Source organism: Lampetra planeri, chromosome 2 (genome assembly GCF_965212315.1).
Source record: "Lampetra planeri chromosome 2, kcLamPlan1.2.h2, whole genome shotgun sequence".
Classification (NCBI taxonomy): Eukaryota; Metazoa; Chordata; class Hyperoartia; order Petromyzontiformes; family Petromyzontidae; genus Lampetra; species Lampetra planeri.
This window is the reverse complement of record NC_136108.1, coordinates 33,162,728-33,186,596: the sequence shown is the minus strand read 5'-3', so window position 1 is coordinate 33,186,596 and position 23,869 is coordinate 33,162,728. Positions and strand designations below refer to the sequence as shown.

The 23,869-nt window shown below is 41.9% G+C and overlaps 1 protein-coding gene across 1 annotated transcript; it reads right to left on the bottom strand.

Annotated features, from left to right (window-relative positions):
* Positions 1–2,732: 2,732 nt before the first annotated feature.
* On the bottom strand, positions 2,733–22,666 carry PRIM2 (DNA primase subunit 2). Its single transcript, XM_078613656.1, has 14 exons — positions 22,495–22,666; positions 22,167–22,358; positions 19,563–19,666; positions 18,471–18,562; positions 15,441–15,561; positions 14,253–14,348; positions 12,073–12,210; positions 9,814–9,881; positions 8,712–8,784; positions 8,262–8,444; positions 7,654–7,780; positions 7,054–7,136; positions 4,515–4,583; positions 2,733–3,365 (listed from the first exon to the last, which is right to left on the bottom strand). The coding sequence occupies exons 2-14, from the start codon at positions 22,324–22,326 to the stop codon at positions 3,054–3,056; spliced, it is 1,626 nt and encodes a 541-aa protein (XP_078469782.1). The 5' UTR covers positions 22,327–22,358; positions 22,495–22,666; the 3' UTR covers positions 2,733–3,053.
* Between the last annotated feature and the right edge of the window lie 1,203 nt (positions 22,667–23,869).

Genomic DNA, 23,869 nt, shown 5'->3' with positions numbered 1-23,869 from the left:
GGCTATAATTACCGTGGAATTTCCATGGAATCAACCCGAATGGTCGGAACGCGGAGATGGCGCACGAGCAGTAATTGAATCATATCGAGGTCAGCAGTACACGCGGCAACGGGCGGGGATGGAATTTCAGCGACGCGCGGTTTCGGGGTTAAGCGATCTTGCGGCAGCTTTAATGCCGTATTATTTGCAGAGGTAAACACCACCACCCCCTACACAGATCACGCACCTTGAGTTAAGTCAGCATAATTTATCAGGATCGGAGCGGTGGTGCAGTGGTTGGCGCACTGCGCTAACGTGATGTATCCTCGGCTGAACATCAGCGGCAAGCGAAAGCTTAACTGGCTCTGGGCACCACTCCTAACCCTCCACCAACCCGCACTGCCGATCATGGCAAAGTATAATCAAACACCCTCCTTGACCCATACGACACTAGGAGGCCTTGATCCAGCAACAGACTGGCCTTGTACCTCCGATTCGCACGGTTGGCTGCGTACGGTGCGAAAGAAGTTCAACATACTGTCTTATTTACAGTATTTAGCAGGGCCATCTTCAGTGGCACGTGTCAGGTCAATTATTGTTTAAAAACAATCTATATCCAAGCCCGTTCTGTATAGAGACGAATCTTACCCATGTTTAATTTTATGCCTTTTATGAATTAACATCCCAATGATGTGGTATGCTCCCACTTAGTATCCACCGCAACAGAGCGCCGCAGAATATATTTAAATTGGACCTGCACTTAACGCTTGACTGCAGATACTCTTGTAGGTTTGCGTTTTATAGGAATCCGTAATAGCTCTTTATTGACATATATATGGATACATAAAGATCACAGGCTACAGTGATATATTCATATACAGCCAAAACACTCACCTCTGCTGCTATGACCATTGTGATGAAACATTCGTCCAGAAGGCCCCATGCTTGATGGACTATGAACAGGCAATACAGACTTTTATCGCATCTTTTTGAACAACACGGTGCAACATCACAATGAATGTTATATGCTTCATGTAGCCTGTTTTTTATGCATCGTGAACACACTAGCCTGGCCGTTTCACCAGATTCCACACAACATTGACAAGAAATGTGTCTCGGAGTGTGACGCTCAGATTTCAAACAAATGTTGTACACTAACGGTGCACGGTGATGCATCAGGATTGCCAAAATTTCACATGGCTTTCATGGCGGACGTTTTTACATTTTCTAAATTGAGAAACAATGATGAAAATGCCTGTGAAAGTTAAACAAAAGCAGCTCACAACGGGCACGTCAGATGCATATGGCCTCATCACATCCACACAATCCTCCACAACCTTGTGACAGTTTTGCTTTGAAGATGTCAATTTGGAGACAATATTGAATTGGTGAGATGTGCCTAGTCCACGATCGATGCATCCCCGCTTTGAACCGGGCATACTTGATTAAATTCTTAAACCGTGGAGCCGAGAACTGGTTGCGTAAGGGACTGTAGCTTCAAGATGTAATATCCTATTGGAAGTGTATCTGGTTAGAGTTGATTGCAATGGTAAATAAAATAAACAGCAACTGCTAAACACGTGGCGTGTGAAGGGATGTAGAATACGTAAAGGGTTGATGGGTAATACCTCGATTTCACCTGCTAGAGGCAACGAGGGACACATGACATTTCAGAAATCCTATCAACACGCACTTTTTCAAGTACAAAGTTCGGTTCAAATCGGAGTACCACTCTATGAATGTCCCTTGTGAGATCTGGTGTCACAAGAGATAGTGCATTGCACAATCATCGCAGATTTATCACAATCAACTAAGTGGTCCGAACTTCCTATATTCTCAGACACAAGAAATTAGATTTCGATTTAAAGCTTTCGTGACTGCAGGGATTCATCTTCTTGGTTCTTTCGGTAAAGTCTCGTAGAATGGAAACAATAAAAATAATAAAAATAAAACATAATAAAATATTGTTATATATTATATTGTTTCATTTTTCTTATTTTATTATTTCCCTTCTACGTCACTTTACCGAAAGAACCAAGAAGACAAGAAATTAGGTTTATGGTCCATCACACCTGTGCACTTGCAGTGCCCTATTGCCACCCAGTGGTGGCACGAGAGCTAACAGGATTTTCTTTCCCCTCAAAGACACTCAATCTGCATCGTGGTGTCAATTGCCTGGCACCCCAAATCATGATGGCTCAAACGCAACTGTCGTGTGAAGAGAATTCGTCAACAATCAGCAACAGCTCAACCCAGCATATGGAAAACAGCCGCCAGTCACTGCTCGTGATGGGGATGCCACCACAGTGTTTGTGCCAGGCTCGATGCATGTTGAGGAGACGTGAGGTTTCGAAAAAATCCCTGGCAGGTCAAGGGACAGACCCAGGTGTTTTCAGTGAACAGAGATGACTGGAAAATGCACCACCTGTGCCAACTTAGCCGCTCGGCACTAAAACACGGCAAACGGACACATTACGAGCATAGGCCGCCGCACTTTTACTGCGGGTGTGCGATTCCTTTATCTCCACATTTATACCGGTCGCTCGATAACTGTGGTTTATTGCAGCACTCCCGCACAAAACACCTCTGCACGTCGCCAACGCTGATGACTTAGGGTCTTCCCTCCCAAACGCATTAGAGTAGCACGCGCCGTAAAGGTTATTCCTGCACTTTCTTTACCATACACTGAACAGAGACAGCATCGTAAAATGTTGGCAACTAGACGACAAATGCAATAAATGCAACCGACTGAATAACAATACAAACGGGTAATCTTTATTTTTAAGTTATTTAATTTACAAAACAAACACGCGGACTCGTTTAGATTTGATAAAAAATTACACGTTACACATTCACCTAACAATTCACACGTTCATGAATAAAACACATCAAAGCACAACATTAAAAAGCACCGAATACATCCCAGGGTTTAAGTCAAAGCCAAAACGTCATGACCACTGTAAAATTTCCACAACCTATCGAGCCCTTCGTGTTGTCATTTGCTCGCGTGTTCTCCTTTACCACAAGACACTGCCAGGGCCTCCACCCTCACCTCACCAAGCCCTCCTTTGCCATCACATGAAGTCATCAAGGAAGTCCTCCGAGTCCAGGCCCTCCATGAGCTCGTTGGCCAACTCGGCCAGTTCCTTCTTGACCGGAGCGTCAGCCTTTGGCCGCTGCTTGCTGCTGGGTGGTGGTGCTTGCGGGAGGTGCTGGCTGCTGCTGCTGCCACCCTGTGAGGCTTGAGTGGAACCCGAGGAGGCCAATGTGTCCCACCGGCCCAGGCCGTCGGCCTCCTTCTTGGCCTGGCGGCCTCCCGACAGGAGGCGCACGCTCTCCTCAAAGTACTCGTTTGGGTGGTTGAGGGCAAAGCTCGTGTCCTCCACCTTGTCGAGGAGGCGCACACACACGGGGTTGCCACGTGTTAAATTTAAAAGCACTGAATAACAGCCCAGGGTTTAACATTAAAGCCAAAATGTCGGAGGAGAGATGTCATCTCCCTCGCCTCATATACAGGAGGTGGTGGGTTCGATCCCAGCCCTGACACTTGCTGTATATTTGGAGTTTGCATGTCTCTCTCCCCGTGGTTTTAGTGGATTTTTCTCCGGGTCATCTGGTTTTTCCCTCCACTTTGAGAAACATGCATTTAAGAATATTTGGCTGCTATAAATGTCCACATAATCCACTTCGTTGAGCAATCATTTGTGGCCAGGTCACTTCTAAAAAATTAACCCGTAAAAACAAAGTTTTTTACTATAAATCCTTTATATGCGTGGTGGCTAGAGTCCTCTCGTCCTTTGGCTTGAGATGGCTGCCACCTATGGGTCAGATGATTGCCTGCCACCATTAAGCAATTGGTAATTAAATATAATTTTTTAAATCCTAAAAAGTGTAAAATTTTGGAAAAAAATTTTCATGAAAATAAATTGTCACGCACAACGAGTCTGTGTGCAAAATGTCAGCTCGATTGGATCACGGGAAGTGGGTTAAAAACGATCGAAAGATTTGCACGGTCGTAAGCGCGCAAGCAAGCAAGCGAACTTAATATAAAGGATTTAAAAAGAACAATAGCTCAGTGGGCTTTACCTGAAAAATAAAATAGTATATATAGTTTTTGTTTTAAACGAACAAGCCATGGGAAAATGCATATATAAGCAGAACTCTGTTGACACATGTCAATAAAAAAACATTTTAGTTGACTGGCCCATTGGCCCTCCAGACCAATGTTATCCAACAACATTTGTTTAAGCAAGCACACTCGAAGCAATTTATTTAAACAAGCAAACGCTGCACGACAAATACTGCTGGATATTAATCTGAAAAGCCAATAGGCCAGAGGAATAGGATGTTTTATTTATGTGGATACACAGAACAGTGCCGCCTGCTTATATACGTACTTTGATCCATAGAGTTCCACCAGGAACACATGAGTTTTCTTTACATCTTATATAATTATGGCAGCTCGGCATATTTAATGTGTTTGAAGACTGATGTTGCTAATATTCTTGGAGAGTAATTTGGAAAACAAAGCTTACCTTGTGCGTAACTTCAAAGTACTTTTGGCAGGCCAGCTGATAATGCATTCCTTTAACCAGATCCAAAATCTAGGCATAAATATTGGCGATTAATAATTACTACATGTCTGTCCAAAACAAATACACACGATGAACTGGGCAAGACATAATATACACTAAAATACTATCGGGCAACAGCACCATAAAAATATATATGCTGACGAAAGCTGCAGTTATTTTAAGATAACATTTTGTAAATGCTTAAAATTACTATTGGGAACCCAGTATCCTGAGGGCACAATTAAAATTGACTCGCCTGCAAAGGAAAATGCCACGATCGGCAAATAGGACGACCTCTCCCTCCCCCCGCTTTCAAAAACAGCTGCTTACACGGGAGTCCTCAAGCCGCCAGACGTTCCAATCGGGGAAGCATTGATCGACCGCCACAGTCTTTGCACGCCCGTGCTCCCGCCTGCTCACCCGCCCCTATGCATAATTTAGGAGCAGCCGTGTGGTGTGGCAGTGGCTCCCAGAGGCCGCCCCCCCACCTCCCGCACTGCCGTCTCTACCTCTTCGCAAATTCCCATCATCGACCACGCACCAAGTGTCGTCTTGCGGATGTTTGGCCCACAAGGCTGCGGCGAGTGTTTGGGAAGTGACAATAACCGTAGCGTGGGATGTCGACGTGGCGTGAAGGTTAACGCCACGGCAATCCAGGTCACCGGTTCGATCTCCCGGTACAGCGGTCAAAACAATAGGCGAGTTTATTAAATCTCGCCGCCCCTGTCCACCCAACAGTTAAGTCAATCTGCAGGTTGCGTGTTGAACTTTAAACTGTGGGCACTTCACAAGACGTCCAGCTGGCATGGCAGAGTAGACCCAAGTACCCTCTAGAAGAGCTCTCTGGAGCTCCTTCTGGGGGAGGCCCTTCCTACAACACTGACATGACTAAGTAACTTCAGGATGCACCTTTCACGTTTTTTTTATACTGCAGTTGCTTAATGACTGTGTAAAATTCTCCCAATCTATCACGGAATGGCACGGTACACAATGGCTTATTGTTGCAAAGTCATGGAATTGGTTAAGCCAGTATGGATTTGCAGGCTGTGCTTTAGATTTTTTTCTCAACACAGGTTATAAAGCATTTGTGGTTATATTTGAACTGGAAAACCACTCGTTCCACAGTACAATTCGTTCATCAGCAGACTGTGCAAAACATCTACCATCGTGTAACAATCAAACCAATAACACAACAACCCATAACTGTACCATCATTGTCTATGTGAATGCGACTCGTTAACATACTATATGCATCGAAGATGGAGTGCTATGCTTGACTATAATTATGACACAAATCCATCCGGGCTGTTCCTAAGTGTGGTCACACCTTAACAAATTTTGCACAAGCCTTGGGGTAAAAATAGCAAACTTGGTAATGAAATTTCTTAAAGCTCTCGACTTAGCAATTACAGATTTTTTTTTCTTTTCTCTGCTTCCTGTCGATCTTTCAGTGTCAGATCGATGGTGACGATACCACACGACCACAACAATTCGGGATTTTCTGCCCGACACCACATCCCTCTTCCCCGAGCAATCGTTACGCCGCTCAGTAACAAAGGGCCTAACTAAACTTTCATTCCCTTCACCGTTCATCTTTCGTGACAGAAAATCGAAGCGGGGACGTGCAGAGCCTTGTCGCAAGCCGCCCGCTACTGTACTGCCGCAGCGCTCAACTCACCACCAGCCCCTCCCCCCATATGCCAGCACACCATCGATGCAATGCAATCATTTCCACACCTTTAAATGTTACCATAGGTGCACAAAAGTATGCTTAGAAGCTGTGATTAAAACGCTGAGAATGGGAACCCGTTGATCTTAATATGTATTGAGTAAAATTTGTTTCGTAACACACGAGATGTGGCCATGTCTGCATGCATGCTTTATGCAGTTAATTCCCGATCGGCCATGAGCGAATTAACTGTGCTTGCAGAATGTATGTATATCTAAACACGTTTAATGATTAACTTCTCATTATTTGCGGAAGGTCAGTGGCTCAAGTGTCCACAAGAGTACAAATGTCGGCAAATAAGTAAACATTTTCATCAACATTCTACATAAATACACAATAGATAAGTTCTATATCCTGTTTAACATGTTGTGCATTCTTTGTATTTTGTATGATCCAGGACACTCTTCCACCTCCTGCTCCCATTACCACAGGTAATCAAGGGTTTGCCGTACATGCTTTACACTACCATTCAAATGCAATCCCTTACGTTTCAATATGCAGAGGAAGGTAGTAATTGAGGGAATATTCCTTGGTAAAAGACCGAGAGGAAGAAAGAGAATTTTAAATGCTCGATGGTGTTCAACAAGGACTGACGTACAGATGAGAGCAGAATACATCACAATGAAGGAAAACGTAATGAAATTAACACGAGAGAGAAATGCAATTCATCTAACATCCTCATTTCCAACATCAGCCTAAAACTCTTATGAATATTTTAGAGTTAAAAGAATGCAGTATAATGAACCCTCTAATAATGTACATGCAACTCACTTGGCTAATGTCTGCTGAAGGCACTTTATACGCCAGGAGTTTCATCTTGAGAAGTTCCGGCTCCGTATGACGGAAAGGACAACCTGCAAATTAGAACCCTCACGTCAATAACTTTTAATAAATAATAGCCATCACTGAGCACTGACACATTCACTCTTCACTCAAGCCAAATCTCAACATTCAAGCATAGACGTGGTGGTGGCAGCAGTAGTAGCAGCAGCAGCCAGCTGACAGCGTGTGGCGGCAAGGTCATGTGACGTGCCCTCTCTCGTGTCAAATGCCAGGATGATGTTCGTCGTCTCCGCTCCACCGCACACTGCAGTGAGGGTGCCTTTTGTGAAAAATAAGGTTACTATTTAAGTTGCGGTTCATGAAGTTGAGTAAGTGTCTTTAGAATTTATATTAATGTGTGTGACGATGCGATGTCTTGATAAAGAAACGTTGCGTGAGAGAACATCTCTGTTCCAACGAGAGGGTACATCATTTGCAATTTTGTGCAACGCAAGTTAAAGTGTCAGCGAATGCATGTCCAATTCTTGAAGCGAGTGTTATTTCCAGGCTGACGTGTTCATAAAAATTTAAACAACTCCTCCTCCTCACCGTGGTGGTCACCCTGTGCTGGCGTGTTGGTCATGATGATCTTCATGCAGCTGTAAGGAGTGTAGTCTGTGCGCTTTCCCTCCTTGCCGTAGTTGTGCCTGACGTTGTAAGCGTATGACTTGTCAAACTAAAAAAACCATGATTGGGAAGTCGGCAAAACAATGAGGCAAATAAAAAAAAAGGTTATTTGCATTCACAAGTTCCGAATAACATTACCGTCATAACATAGCCTTTGTCAACGCACTGCTGGATGAGAGCTTCCACACGCTGTGTGCATTGTGGAAGGGATACTGGACCAAGATTCACCACGCTGGTCAACGCAGGCTGGTAAAAGTACAGATATGGGTGCATGTATTTTGCTGTATTGCATTCTACTCGTTACCACGTAGTCACACTTCATCATCTTAAATCTTTAACTAAATTTTATTTGACAGCTTAAAGAGCAAATCTAACTGCCAATTTGTACTCTCGTTCGCCACATTTAACATTTCTCGTGCGATTTTTCTTTAAGGAAAACATTAACTGCCACACAAACGAACAAGTGCGCATTCCTTGCCGAGATTATTTTTTTTACGGCAAGGAAGTCGCTCACTCTACGGTCATCATACCTTGTCAGCGCCCACACCCAGCGCGAACTCGGCCCTCCAGAAGTCGAGGGACTGCTGCAGGGTGAGGCCAATGCCCTTGAGGTAGAGGCCGTACTGCATGCGCCCTCCGTGCCGCAGGTGGTGGTGCTCCCGCAGCGCGGAGTGCACCTGGCGCATGCACAGCGGGAAGGAGCGCGCCGCGTGCTGCAAACGTGGCGCCGCCGGAGACAGAAGCGGAAACAGACATCGTCACCATCATCGATTACTTCAGCGCCCTTGCAATGGCTTGCCATGTTACGGCGCTACACGACTGTCATCATAATTATAATTTCCCCTCACACAATGTGGTAAAATGGTTAGTACACTGGACTTGCATTGTGCAATGAACGACACGTGAAAATAAAATTAATAAAACAATTACATTATCAAAATGCTGTGGGCATTTACATGTATGGAAGATGCTTTACTTACAGAGTCTAATTGATCCAGAGAGATTTGCCCAGCATGCTTTGGTGCACTGTAATCCTGACCTATGTAGGACTTGCTGCAGAACACAATCGGACATGAACACATTTGCCAAGTAAGTGCATTGGGTACTCTGCCATTCTTACAGCACAAGAGCTATCATAATGACAACAACCGCCATTCGCTTGTGCCAGGCTGTGTGCACGTTAAGGCCTTATCATAATGGTTCACACACACACTAGGGCATATGAACATATATCTGTGCAAGCACAATCATGTGCGCAGTCATGTGTGCCTGGCTCACACTGCATAGTAAGAGACCAGAGGGCTTTGCTGAGGCACGCTTCCATCGAACATCACAATCACTTAATGTAAATATCGTGTGAACTGGCTAAAGAAAAACAAAAAAACAATCGCACGAGTTGTGGTCAAATATTGAGAGTAAGATTTGACATTTTGCCAATGCAGAACAACCACTTAATCAAGACATCTTTTCACTGGATTTACTCTTGCGTTAATATATAATATATGGTTTCTTCTCAAGCAAATCAGTAATTAAAGTAATCCTGAAAACATTTCTGGTAAGAACAATTTCTGGCAAGGAGACATTAGCAGAAACCTGAGGCGGATATACCGTGTCACACTCCCGAAGCTCAAAACTGAACGGCGTACAAAGGAATTCTGATTTATTAATGGCTGCATCTACAACAACTGCTCTGAAGCATCACACATTAAGCAGTCAGTTTGGTACTCTACGGTTCAGTAACCACTGTAGAACTATATTTTGCATTTCTAGATTTGCTTGTGATTTTCAGTGGTGTTTTTAAACCTTTCTTGTATTAGTGTTCAAAAAATATTTGTAAATGAGAAGTAAAACAAATAACATTGCAAGCTGTAAATGGGATAATTTTAGTCTTCATCAAAGCAACAGGGTTTGGTTTCAAAAATGTATATACTGGTGCAAGCTACTACCCCTGAATTAGCCAGGAATTTAGAGGGCACAGTAGTTGACCTGTGTAAGACACCCAAATGTGTCGGTCACTTGTGCAGAGGACACCTGGATGTGTTCAGCTACCAGTGTGGAAGGCAACCGGATGTGCCAGCATACCTCAGGTGGGTGAGAAGAGGCTGCAGTCGCTCATCTTCCTGCACGGAGGGCAGGAGTCGTGCTGTTATCTGAGGCACAGCAGAGAGGACGGCATCACCTGCAGCCCTGAACTCGCCTGGACCGCCCATTCCGCCCCTCATGTCAGGGGCTACAAACTCGTAGTCTCATACTTCTAAACGCATCACCCAATTTCCAATCACGATGCGTAGAATGTTACACCTTCATGTGCTCCGTGTTGTAAATTTGTTTTTAAACTTACAATTTTGTTGTTATTTTTCTCCAATTGTATTTCGAATGCACGTTTGCCTTCATGTCAGAAGATAATTGCAATTCCATTCAGAAAACTCACAGTGAGCAGTGTCAGGTAATGACCACCGAAAATTAACAACAAATAACTACTATATTCTTGGTTCTTTCGGTAAAGTCATGTATAAGGGAAATAATAAAATAATAAAAATAAAACAATAAAATTATTTCCCTTCTACGTGACTTTACCGAAAGAACCAAGAATATGAATCCCTGCAGTCACGAAAGCTTTAAATCGAAAAAGAACTACTAGCCAAGTTAATTCAGCAGGCCTCTTTAACCACAATAGGTGGCAAAGCATTAATATTGCCTGCGAACATACATGGCATGGTAATCGAACCAAAAGTCCCGGAGATGCCATCAGCTGAAATAAGCCACAAATCCACATTTTATATGATCACAATTTTGTACAGTGACTGGGGAACAGGCTATAACTATCACCTTGCTATACTCAGGAAGCAAAGCTTTATCACAAACGGATGAAAGATTAATTTGAACAGAGCATCTCAGCAGTGCCGGTTTATTACATTTACTGGAGTCTGATGTTCCACAGAGCTCTGTGTTTGATATAGATTTCACCATTTGACTATTAATATAAAAAAAATACTGGCCCTTTCAAATACCAGCATTAGGGAAATTCCCTTGAAAAAATAATCAGTCTCTGCCTATTGTCCCACATGAGGGAATTGTGTAGCCCTCAAGTAATTTATCTTCCTAATTTCCTGTAATCCTGAAAAAAACACACACGCGCTTGACCTTTGCGAATAAATGCAGCTAACAACATCGAGTATTGCGTCTTTGCCTTCTGCCTTAAATGGAAACTGCAACACGCTGCAACATCTATTTAACAGATGCAAGCATCCACAGTCCCTGTCTTAACCTTGATAACCTGAGCGCTGGACCCATAGATTGTGAGATCTGTAGTTTTACTAAGAATGAAACAGTGTGACCAAAATAATAAGCAAACTGGGACCAACACTGGGGATAAGCACTTACACTCGATCACCTTTGTCACGTGAAAATATATAAACAAGTCATTCAATTTGGATCTAAAAATGTAATTTTGATTCAAGATTGGAATTTTTCGATTAATATAACGTATTAAACTAGCATTACCACAGGCGCTGGAAGCACATCTGATAGGACCCATTTTTATCGTAAAAAAATGTAACATTCACCCTGGTGTACATTTGGCACAAAGAATTTTAAAACATAATTCCGAATTTGCATTAATAAACATTTGTACGTCTAGTACTGAATTACATGTTCAGTATTCTCCAAATACATAGAATATTAAACATAAATATTAAAATAAGTAAATAGATCAACTGGTAAATACTGATTTGTCTTCAGCCAATTTATTTTCCAAGCAATTTTTTCCGTCAGCACTCAGGATGGGCGAACGGCATCTGGGTCACTGAACACATTGTTCATGAAATAAGTCATTCTAATATTCATCAATTGAGTATTTTTTTTATTTTAGTTAATGATAACTATGTGCAGCTGACAATCATCAAGCAGGACAATGTGACAACTACGGACTAAATACCAAATTGTGACTTAGGATGAGATGTAATTAACAAGTCAGAATGAAATAATTCTAATAAAGACAGCAGTGCACGAAGGAAGACCAAACATTGTTATTGGCTGTAAATGTGCGTAAAAAATGTTGATCACGTTCACTTATTGGCTGATCTGATTGATATTAGGGAAGGAGAAACTGCACGCCTCTCACACCAACATTTAATAACGAATAATGGATTAAATGCTGGACAGATTTCATCGACTAGACTAAGAGAATGACGATAAAATCCACAAACGAATACGTTTGGACAAACACGCCACGAGCTGCCATCAGTAAAACTGAGACGATGACTGAAAATAAAAGTGACTAAAATTACACTGCTGATTCAGTGGTCAAGGCGCATGTTTCGGAAATTCTGCGCAACTCACGGTCAGCGCCCGCGACAGGTTCTGGCGGAAGTCATTGAGTACAATGGTGACCAGGTCCCTCTGAGGAATGAAGGCGATCCCGCGTCGCACGAACACCTTCCGGCTCCGCACCAGTTCCAGTGCATCCGTGAACGGCACCTGCACATGCAGCAGTACATCATTCACAAGCGTCCAAGTTCAACGTAGAGCAGTCGGTTGATTGATGATCCAACACTCGCCGATTCACTCCAGTTGCTCGCTCAACGGCAGTTCGTCACCGCCTTATCACTCTACTACTGATACTACCATGGTAATTGTTCCAATGTACTTCACTCATCAATTCCCATGTTGAGTACTCGGTCTAGCAGATTGAATGTTTCGTCTCATCTATATTGTGGTCAACCACCACAGGTCAGGTCACGACACTTCTCTTGACGCTTCTTCCATCACACTCCTCCAATTTAGAAACTCCTGCCCATCGTCTCTTTTCCCAATCTCTGGTAACCTTTCCGAATTCCAGAATCGTTAACTCGAATCGATTACAACTTTGAGAGTAGTTTGTTGTTGGTCGCTTCGAGTTTTGGGCCTGTGCTCAGCAACTGTAAAAAAAAATCCTCCCAAAGGCAGGAAACACGCTCTCAGCGTGACACAGCCGATTATTTTGGTGACATGAACAAGCCTACATGTGGGAAAAAAGGTGAGACTTTTTTTACAACTATTTGTGTAATTCAATTAGTCGAGTAATCAACCCGCTAACTGGAAGATTAATTGATGACTTTAAGAATTGGATTTCCCAGCTTAGTATAAATCAAGGATGGGATGTCTGTGGCCCACAACTTAATTTCACACAGCCCACAGAATCATGAGGCCTACCAATTTGAAACGGCCCGCGTACGATTTGTATCCATTACTTAGAGCATCTTAGCCGCAGTGAATGCAGATTCGAGGGGAATATTACTACCTGTAAAAAAACGGCTTTTAATTTTAAGGCACTGAGGTCTGTGTTAAAATGTGGCCCGCTAAAGGTATTTGGAAATCCGTTTCAGCCCTCTGTAAGGAAGAACCCTGCTCAAAAGACACATGATGATAGGGCCATGACATAGCCCAGCAGGAGCACTTTCATCGCTTGTTGCAGAGGTTCACAGTTTGAATCCGGCAGGCCACCCTGGTTAATACCGCGGGCGTATCAGCCATACAATGTGGCATCTGCTTTACAGAGGATGTTAAAGACCTTGTGACGTCATTCAAAAAGAGCTTGCCATTGTGTGCCATCGTCATGGTGCAACATCTACCAAAATAAAACAAAAAATTACCTGCTAAAGTGGCAATAATTGCCCCGACTGGCAGACTAGTGCCCACTTGCAGGCCGGTGTCGTCACCGTGCCACACAGGGATAGCTGCCATTGGGGTGCCCTTCGAATGGTTGAGATGAGATGTGATGTAAAGTAGTTTGAGATGACGAGGCATTTAAGCACCCTATACATGTGTAATAAAGGTCGTGGAAGAGACTTCTGGAATCCGGTCTGTATTTGTCTTTCTTTACAACACTCCTTCACGTTGCTGACAGACAGCGTGAGAGGGATAGAGAGAGAGAGACACGCGCGGCCACGTGGCAGCCTGGACTCCCGCGTGACCTCCTCCTCCGTTCGTTCCAGTTCTGACCACGTGTTGTTCGTCTCCACCCCTATTTAATACCCGGGTCACGTGGTACCTTTCCACCAATCCTGGTTAACCTCTATGGAATCTTCCAGACTCCACCGTAGGCTCCCGGGACCACGCCCCTGACTCGTCTCCCCATTGGCTGTGGGTAAAGCCAGCAGAACCAATCCTCTACTTACAGATGTCACCTTCCCATTACGTCAGGGCCACGCCCCTAGGCTTCCCCCCCATTCGCTATGGGCCAGGACCGGCAGAGCCAATCATCGTAACGATTTGTGATCCGTCAGCGACCCGGATATATCCTCACATTACACATGCAAAATTATAACGATTGAAAATGGCCCTTCTGAAACCATGGCTCATAATATGAGAACTTGAACCATTTTACAAACACAGTGTTCGAATATTCCCCTAGATATATTGCTTGTACCAAGATTTGGTTTATGCTACCTCTAGATAATATGGCAAAGATGCTCCAAAATACATTTTAATCTCTCCGCCAAGGTAAAGTAACTTATTCAATGGGCGAGGACATACTGCACCTTGTAAAACGTGGACTCGTTGACTTTGTGATGACTCATCCCATAGCTGGAAGCGGTCAGCTTAAGTTCGTGCTCTTTTATCTCCTCTTTAGACAACTGGATGAGATGCAAAGACAAACAAAATAAACAATATATATATATCACTTTTAATAGTTTTCAAGTTGCATAGAAATTTCATATTTATATTACTGATAAATAACTAGCAATATCACAATTAAATAATCGACTATTATAAGACAGATAGTTTTTTTGTCGGGACCATCTGAGGTTTGTAAAACAATCTGAATACAAACTGTACTCTACCTTATGAAATGCATAGGCATAATTTAGGTGTGACAAGCTTAAAATGTAAATGTATAGCATCTGATATTCTTGGTTCTTTCAGTAGTCACGTAGAAGGGAAATAATAAAATGATAAAAATATAAAAAATAAAATGCTCACGACATTTCGACTGCAACACAAGCAATCATCATCAGGTGTGAAATCCACAGCAAGAAAATTTTAAAAAAGTGGCGTTTTTTTTTCATAACGTCAGCACCACGGACAGCGATTTGGCAGTTGGTCAGATGGGCGAGCCCATCTATGTTCGGAAAAGAGGGGGGAGAAGAATAGCATCTCTCACTCCTGTCTCGGTCTTGTACAAATCCAAGTCACATGAGCAATGTGGTGGGCCTGTTTCCCTCACATTATGTCTCTGGCGACCACTGGGCTTCAACAACCCTGGTCATTTCACAGTCAAGTCTTCTATCATTCATTCCTTTCTTCACCCAAGAGTGGTTGTATTTAGAAACCTAGGGGTGGAGTGTTTCCCAGTCTGCAGCTTCTCATAGTGTCAGGGGAGACACTTAAGTGTAATTTAATCAGGAAATTATGAATGCCATTGATGACCTCTTTATTTAAACGACGACAGTCGTTGCAGAGTCAACACCTGATGTTCAAAGTCATTCCTAAGTCGCACACTTACACATTTAAATGAATGGTGTGGATATGAGTGTGTCCCTCCACCATAAGCAGTACTCCCAATTATTTACCATGTCCTAGTATCCCCATTGTCAACTCCTCTTCTCCCCCACACCACCTCCCCCTAGCCTCATTCTCTATTGTTTCCCCCCACTGATGCATCGCGTCCTGGGATGCTTGACAATTGCAAAGCATATTGTACGATCGTCTTATATTGTACTGCTCACGGATTCATATGTGAGGTTGTTTTGGTTGAGGAACGAGGTGACCGATTCGGACATCTGCTGCAGAAAGCGGAACCGAAACAGGTCCATCTCCTGCTGGATGAACCAACGCCGCAAATCTTCTCTGGAACAGAAACGGAACACACCCGCCCAGCATGAGTGCCGACTCGCACAAGAATATCAAACATTTACGTTCACATGAAAATGCCGCACATTCTGGGTGGCCATGTGATTCAGGTGTCACATACCATGTCAACAGCACTGAGCCCGAAACCAGCCCTATACCATGACCGTATTTAAAAAGAGGGTATACAAAAACTCTAGGGGCGTGGTGGGGGGGGGGGGGCACACAGTCAATGTTAAACAAACATTAAACGAATCCTGATCGGCTACACAGAATGAGTAACAATATAATCTGCTATCATTCATTCTGCTCTAGCTCTCACCATCTTTGTATAAGTTACAACACATCTATCGCTTAATTGCCACCGGTGTTAAATATTTTACCAACATTTTTGGCTCGACGCCCTCCAGCTCCACCGATGCTATGGGGCTGCCAGAAATGCGTATATCCTACGTCTGAATCCAGGCATCCACCCATGATTTAACTGAATTCTTGAGTTGAGTTAGTGACTTGTGGTCATAGCCCAGTCACCATTGAGTACCCAAAAAACCCGTAATAATGATTTTAGTTTTTCACTTAATTTAACTTATTTCAGCCGAGAACTAAAGTTTTCAGTTCAAGTGACACGTGACAAAACAATGTTTTTGAAGGTGTGCTGTCAACTGCCTGCTCCTGTTCAAGTAGTCCAGGCTCAAGAGCCTTTTTGCTCTGCCTATAACGGTCTCTTTCTCTCCTTAAAATAAATAAATATGCCCCATTTCCTCAGCATTCAAATGTCGTACTGTTCTGTACAGCACCATTCCAATGTCGTATTTTTCTATACGGGATTTTTTTGGGTAATCAATGGTGACTGGGCTATGACCACAAGTCACTACTCAACTCAAGAATTCAGTTAAATCATGGGTGGATGCCTGGATTCAAACGTAGGTGCTGTACTGTTCTATATGAATCTAAATTGTCATCTTATGAGGCGGCTCTGCAACTGTGGTACACTGCTTACGATAAGAGTTACAAATGTATTTTCTGTTCATCTTGTGACCCGATGCCAACCACAAAACTGAAATAGGGAGAAAAAAAGCAACAAAGATATTGTGAGCTTTCAAGTGCAATTGGTGAGCTCATTTCTCATTTACAGCTACTCAACATGAAACCAAGCGTGTTTCCCATTGCGCACAACAAAAAGGGGCCTTAAATTAATATCTGCATAAAAGGATAAACATCGTCAATATTTAGATGTAGGCAGCGTGGATGTAGAATATTACATTAAAATCAAATTAGGTTGAATTGGAGTGGCTGAGTGTGTGGGTGGGCTTCATACTGTCTGTGTGCAAAGTAGTTGCAGATGAAAGCAAAGCTATGATTACATTTATAATGAGCTGTAATTTAATTAACACAATATGGTAATCACATTAACATAAATTTCGATTTAAAGCTTTCGTGACTGCCGGGATTCATCTTCTTGGTTCTTTCGGTAAAGTCACGTAGAATGGAAATATTAAAATAATACAAATAAAACTTAATAAAATAATTCTCACGACGTTTCGGCCACAACGCAAGCAGCCGTCCTCAGGTGAAGAACAGGTCTGTCGAGAAGACAGAGTCTGAATGAAACAAACCCAGTATCATCAGTATACTAAATATACTCTCCAATAAGCTCAGCTTACATACTATGTAGTTTATACTTTAGTTGTTTACGTGGTGGTTTAGTTACTGCAGCTACATACTATTAACATTCCTTCCCTTTATTAATGCTACCCCTATCCGCTCCCTTTGATACTGCTAATCCTGCATAATGCACGGGCATAATGACTTTAAACACCCCGCCCACCTCCTACGCATTTCACAAGTAGTACTAAACCCATATCTGCATTTTCCATAAATATTCTAAATTCCTCTTGATATGCAAATTATTTTGTCAAGGCGCTCTTCCCCCTCCAACCCAGCTTAAATAGACGCTCCAAGCCTGGGGTTGTTTCATTCAGACTCTGTCTTCTCGACAGACGTGTTCTTCACCTGAGGACGGCTGCTTGCATTGTGGTCGAAATGTCGTGAGAATTATTTTATTATGTTTAATTTTTATTATTTTATTATTTCCATTCTACGTGACTTTACCGAAAGAATCAAGAAGACACATTAACATACTTTCATGCAAAGTCAATATTACTGTACATCTAAGTATACTATCCCCACCAATTCCCATAACTATAAAAACTTTGGTAGATTTTTAAAATGTAACATTATTCTACATATGTGAGAGTGCTTTTTTACTTTTATTTTACCGGCGGTCAGTGAACTTTGATGAACCATGTTAAAGGATTTTTGGGCACAAAAGCCTGGAATGCGTCGCTAAATGTAGTGCAAAGCATCACTTTAAAACATGTGTAAATATTGACTCCAAATATGTGAACACAGGAAAGACAGAATATTTAAGTACTGCTGCGATGCGCTGGAAATACAGAGTGATAAGTTAATAGACATGCAACAAATATATCAAAGACTTTAACTTATCAATCATTAAATAACGTAAACAAATCACACTGGCGATGGAGATGAGCATGTTAAAATATTTAACAAGTGTGTTTGATTGGTGGGTGACATGAAGAGGCTATGAATACAAATATTGCTGCCTCCATAATAATTAATCATTATTTCAACTTATAAAGCACCGTTAAAGTCATTCCTAGGGCGTTAATTAAAAAATTGCAACAATGACAGTACAAACATTTTGAAGTTTATAACTCCAGAGTTGAAGTTTATAACTCCAAAATACAACGGATTGCTCTGAACCTCAGCGATAAATTAGGACCGCTAATGAACGACGATGGATTACGACTGTGCATGTGTAACGTCATAAACAGCAAGATGCGTGTTTCTTCCAGGACATAACACCTGGACCACTGCGCTCTTACGATTGACAGTAGGCAAGACGAAGGATGAAGTGGGAGATGTGGTCCCTTTTTCTTGGTTCTTGGTCATCAACTTCTGTTAAAGTAATACTATCCTGCACATCAAACATCATATGTAAAAAAAACAATACAACTCCTGCATATTGTGACGGTAAAGCAAATTTACTGTTGAAACCATTAATATACTTGAATTAAAATTTCAAAGCTATGGCTTCCTTTTCTTCCCCCAAAAATGTTTTCAATAATGTTAATGGTAACGTGTTAGTAGACAGATTACAATTCTGTACTCTCCCAGCTCACAATGAATCACCTTCAGTCAGAGAATGGTCCAAGGTGATAATACAGAACTCTCTCAAGTCCCTTTTATATATTTATCGACAGTAGGAGACGTACATTTTGTTACCTTCAAGGTGCTCATCACGTCAAACCATTTTTATGCACAGCGGTAAAATAAAACAAATTAAGTGAAAATCCAAAATTTATGTGTGCTTTTTACGCTAGTGACCACAATGACTTGGTTACGAGGCCGAGATCATCAGGTCATTATATTTGAGAACCCAGTTTAATCCCAAATGGATGAAACCCAGACTCAAAACCAGGATTCTAGCTGTACAAGCTCAGTGGTAATTAACTTCCCGCACAACCTGGCTAATTAAACACACATTTTCCATTGATACAAATTAAACAGGGGAAGCTGCCATGGTGCAATGGTTAGCACACTGGACTTTGTAATCCAGAGGTGGGCAATTCTATTCAATCTCAAGGTGCGGCCAGTTTAACCAAATGGTGAGTTTCTTAAATCCCCTAGTCCCTGCCCACCTAGAAGTAAAAAAAAATGGTCATCCCAGTGAGTCAAGCGGCGAGACGTGTATGGTGGGCTAAGTGCGAGTGCTTGCACCTCTTCCAATACAACTTGCCAGTGTAGAATAGGCCGAATATTTATTGAGTTACCCTCCAGTACAGGCGTGAGCAAGTGAGCAATTAATTAGAGGGCTGAAACTTTACTTTCTTTAGCCATTTAAGTGACCAGGCCACCACTTAAAAAAAAAAGTCTGCGTATACTTGTGCCTGCAGGACCAAGTGCTAAGTACTCACTCTGTATGGAAACTTTGATTTCTTCAGCTCCTCCTCCAGCTTCTTGTCGTAATTCTCAGTGCCCCTCATGAACAGAACTCCGATCCGCTCCACCGACTTGAGAACTAAAAATTCCACGCAGTCATGTTACCGTCATTGTATGTACCCAATGCAAAAACAGTGCATTAATTTACTATTCATTAAATACGATATGATGAATCATCCATCCTGACAACACTACAAATGCAAAGTCTTCACAAGAAAAAATGCCTTTGTCCATCTTCTTTTGGTAGTTGATAATGGAATATATATTACCAAAAAACAAGTTAAATTCCAGTGCATATATAAGTTGCAAAACATACAAAATAAAGCACGTTATTATACTTGAGTGGGTGAAGGTTTGGTGTGGGGATTGGCAAACTGCACTATGAAACTAATGACTTGAATTTAATTCCCAATCACAGTTAATATCAAGTACAAGTTTTTTTTTAACACAGGTGAGAACTCAAGATACCAGAATAGTCTTATATGCAAGAGACTTGGGTCACCAAAGAGACAAAATTAGAACAGATAAAGTACGACAAACAAATATTGATTTGAAGCTTTCGTGACTGCAGGAATCCATACTCCTTGATTCTTTCGGAAAAGTCACGTAGGTAGAAAAATAAAAAATATATTACGACGTTTCGATCGCAACACAAGCGGTTGTCCTCAGGCGGAAAAAAATAATCCAGCAGTGGAACTGCTGAACCAGCGAGAGAGCTGTTACAAGGTTATATATGCCACATATATAACCGACTTCTCTATATATATGCCACATATATAACCTTGTTGCAACAGCTCTCTCGCTGGTTCAGCAATACCACGGCTGGATTATTATTTCTTCCGCCTGAGGACGACCGCTTGTGTTGCGATCGAAACGTCGTAATATATTATTTTTTATTTTTCTACCTGCGTGACTTTACCGAAAGAACCAAGGAGTGTGACAACAAAGCCAACAGAAATCAGAGAAAAAAACTAATACCTATTGAACGCACGTAAATTAATGTTAAATAAAGTCCCTGTCGTGCAAGACGGTTGGAGAAGATTAATTAGACCGATCGTAGTATAATTACAATTGAGTTACCAAACATTAAACAGATAGTGTATAGGGTGCCTATTATATCAATGAATGAGTGACATCCGAACCAAATCTGGCCTGGATCATCAAATCTCCCATGGCTGACATGGCATGGGGAGGCATTCATCCAGTAGTCCATTCGCAAAGTGCTGTCAATTATTTAGATTATGTCTACTGAAGTGAACAAAAAAATCTACATATTTATCAATAACACTGCCTTAAATTAAAAAACGATATAATCAGTGATGTTTAGGGAAATGGTCCTTCCATTTAGAATTTAAGAAAGTTAAATTTTAATGTAGTCCCAATGAGTTCTCACCTGGATAAATATGTAATGAATGTAACAGTCGAATTACTTTTCCAATCGAAATTCACTCAAAGGCATATCCTTGTTCATGAATGCAGCTCCAGGTAAGAGAGGTGCAGCTGTACCATCTAGTGGGGGCTTCTGGTACTGTTAGAGAAGTCGATATCTTTTCACGTACGCGAAAAAAACCTCAACAGTTGTCAACAACATAACGCCAAAAACAACGCGTATATAATAGGAGACGTGGGACCTTTTTACCAGTATCAAAGTATTAACAAATAAGAATGTTTTACCCTTTCTGGAAATAAAACAAGCGTTGAGATGTTCAAACACCAAATAGAAATCTGTTGCAAGGAATCACGTCTGCATTAACCACACGTACATGCAAACAGACATGCTCTGACAGAACTGTTTGAACATATTAACACCTATATTCTTGGTTATTTCGGTAAAGTCACGTAGATGGGAAATATTAAAATAATAAAAATATAAAAGAATAAAAATTCTCACGACGTTTCGACTGCAACACAAGCAATCATAATCAATTTTCTTGCAAGAAAAATTTCTTTCTGTGGATGTCACACCTGATGATTGCTTGTGTTGCAGTCGAAACGTCGTGAGAATTTTTATTGTTTTATATTTTTATTATTTTATTATTTCCCTTCTACGTGACTTTACCAAAAGAACCAATAATATAAATACCAGCAGTCACAATAGCTTTAAATCTAAATATTAACAGCTGTTTTATTGCCAGAAATGGCAAACCCTATTTTTATTTTTTCATAATAGGAGACGTCTCGGGCAATGCCTTCCCCCACCACTACCACAACACACAGATAACCCAGTGGCAGTCGTCATGGTGATACTAATTGTGGTGACGATCATGGACTCGTGGTGGTGTCACCAAAAATGTCACGGTCGCTTTGAGCCCAATAATGACAATGGTATTGATCTCACCCGTGATCAATCAATATACCACGATCGTGATAATGGTTATCATCCACACGACCATTATCGTGATCATCGTGGTAATTATGATCTTGAAAGCAGTGGCAATCAGTGACGACGATGATGATGATGATGTTCAGAGTGGTGATCGTGGTGGTGTTAATGGTCAATCAACCGTTATCACCGCCACGATCACCACGACGATGATTATGATCGTATGGATCGTGGCGATGATCGCGAAGCTCCTCACGCCGCAGTCTCTGGACGGCGAGGGCTTCGAACTCGACGAGGGAGACGGATCCGAGAGGCGGCCGCGAGTAGAGCTGCAGCACGTGAGGGTACCGCTGTTCCTCATCGCCAGACCCCACGACGTTCGCCTCCAACTTCTTCCCCGCGGTCGACAGCAGCATGGCTCTCCTTCCCCCCCCCCACCCCGAGCTACCTTGGAGACACAACAACAATACTAATACTCATCATAACCAAACAACAACTACAGTACGGCAGAAGACTCATCTCCTCCCGCCTGTTCAGCATCATCAGTCTCAACATCAGCAGTGACAACCGCGCCGCTAACCAACCTGGCAGTGTGTGACGAGTTCACGTGGAGCCCCGGGTGCGTTCTCGTCGCTCTGTGAGGTATTTATCGTGAATATCTGATTGTGTAAAGTTGTTATAGACGCGGTTAAAGGTGGTGGTGGTGCTGATGATGATGGCGACGGCGTAAGATGGAAATTTCCCGCCAAATCTGTCAGGCAGTGGGGCGTGGTGACGTCATTTCCTGGTTTGCGCGCCACCTTGTGGTGACGTCATTGCTTTCCTTCGTCATGACCGCTTCGCTCAGGTTTACGCTGACGTCATTTTTAAACTGTGTAATGACATCATCGTTTAGGTTGTAATGCGGCACTGTATTGTACAGGTACCACGTTTTACATTTTAGCTTGGCATTGACGTCATTCTTTAGTTTGGTAAATACGTAATAGTTTAGCATTGAAATGTTATTCGATTGATCGTGACGTCATATGGATAGATTCGTAATGACGTAATGTCATTCCATTGACATTTCGTAAATGTGTTGTTGCATTGCAAAGTTAAATGTTGATTAATAAGTGTGATTTTGACAACCATCGTTACCGTAATCGTTAGCAATATTAATATCGTGATTAACATTACTTATTGAAAGGAAAAAACACACATGTGTGCCTCAGTTGGAAGTTGTAGCAGTTGTACGTTAAACTCGCCTAATCGTAACTCTGATCTGATCATAATTAACTTGATCGTTATCTATAATCTCCTTCATGGTTAACAAAGCTACAATAATCGATACCAAAAATAAATATTTGGCCCTAATTCTAGATTTGAAGCTTTTGTGACTGCAAGGATTCATACTCTTAAGTTCTTTCGGTAAAGTCACGTAGGTAAAAAATAAAAAAATAGAAATAAAATAATAATAAATGAATTTTGTTATTTTCATTTATTATTATTTTAATATTATAATTTTTACCTACGTGACTTTACCGAAAGAACCTAAGAGTATGAATATTTGGCCCTCCACTTAAAAAAAGAAAACTGTTTTACAGATGCCATCAGCCACACGGCCTTACAGGAGTGAATTATTTCATCAACGTAATGGATAATTTTGTATCATTAACATTAGACCCGTAACTATACACCATCTATAGATTGCAATCGATAATCCATTCTCTTCTCTTTCAATGTTGGTGACTATAGCGGCCTCTAGTGGCAGTAAGGGGACGTGCAGCGTATGGAAATTGCAGCACCGTAATCGATACGAAACACGATTCGTTGCATGGGTTATGAGAATAAGAATGATTATGGACGATTAATCGATGTATCCATAGTTGATGCTCTGCACCTATCGATACCGCGGTCGTTTCCACAATATTCCATCATTAACACACTCAGTCAACACGTTAAGGTTTGGGCAAAGTTGGC

Bases quoted from the DNA above. Each gene is read 5' to 3' on its own strand.
- PRIM2 (XM_078613656.1), bottom strand. From the start codon at position 22,326: ATGCTGCTGTCGACCGCGGGGAAGAAGTTGGAGGCGAACGTCGTGGGG. The intron at 14,349-15,440 runs GTGAGCAGTACA...CATCTCATCCAG, and splicing joins ACAACCTCACATATGAATCC to TTGTCTAAAGAGGAGATAAA. The intron at 7,781-8,261 runs GTATGATGACCG...TGGTTTTTTTAG, and splicing joins TGGGTGTGGGCGCTGACAAG to TTTGACAAGTCATACGCTTA.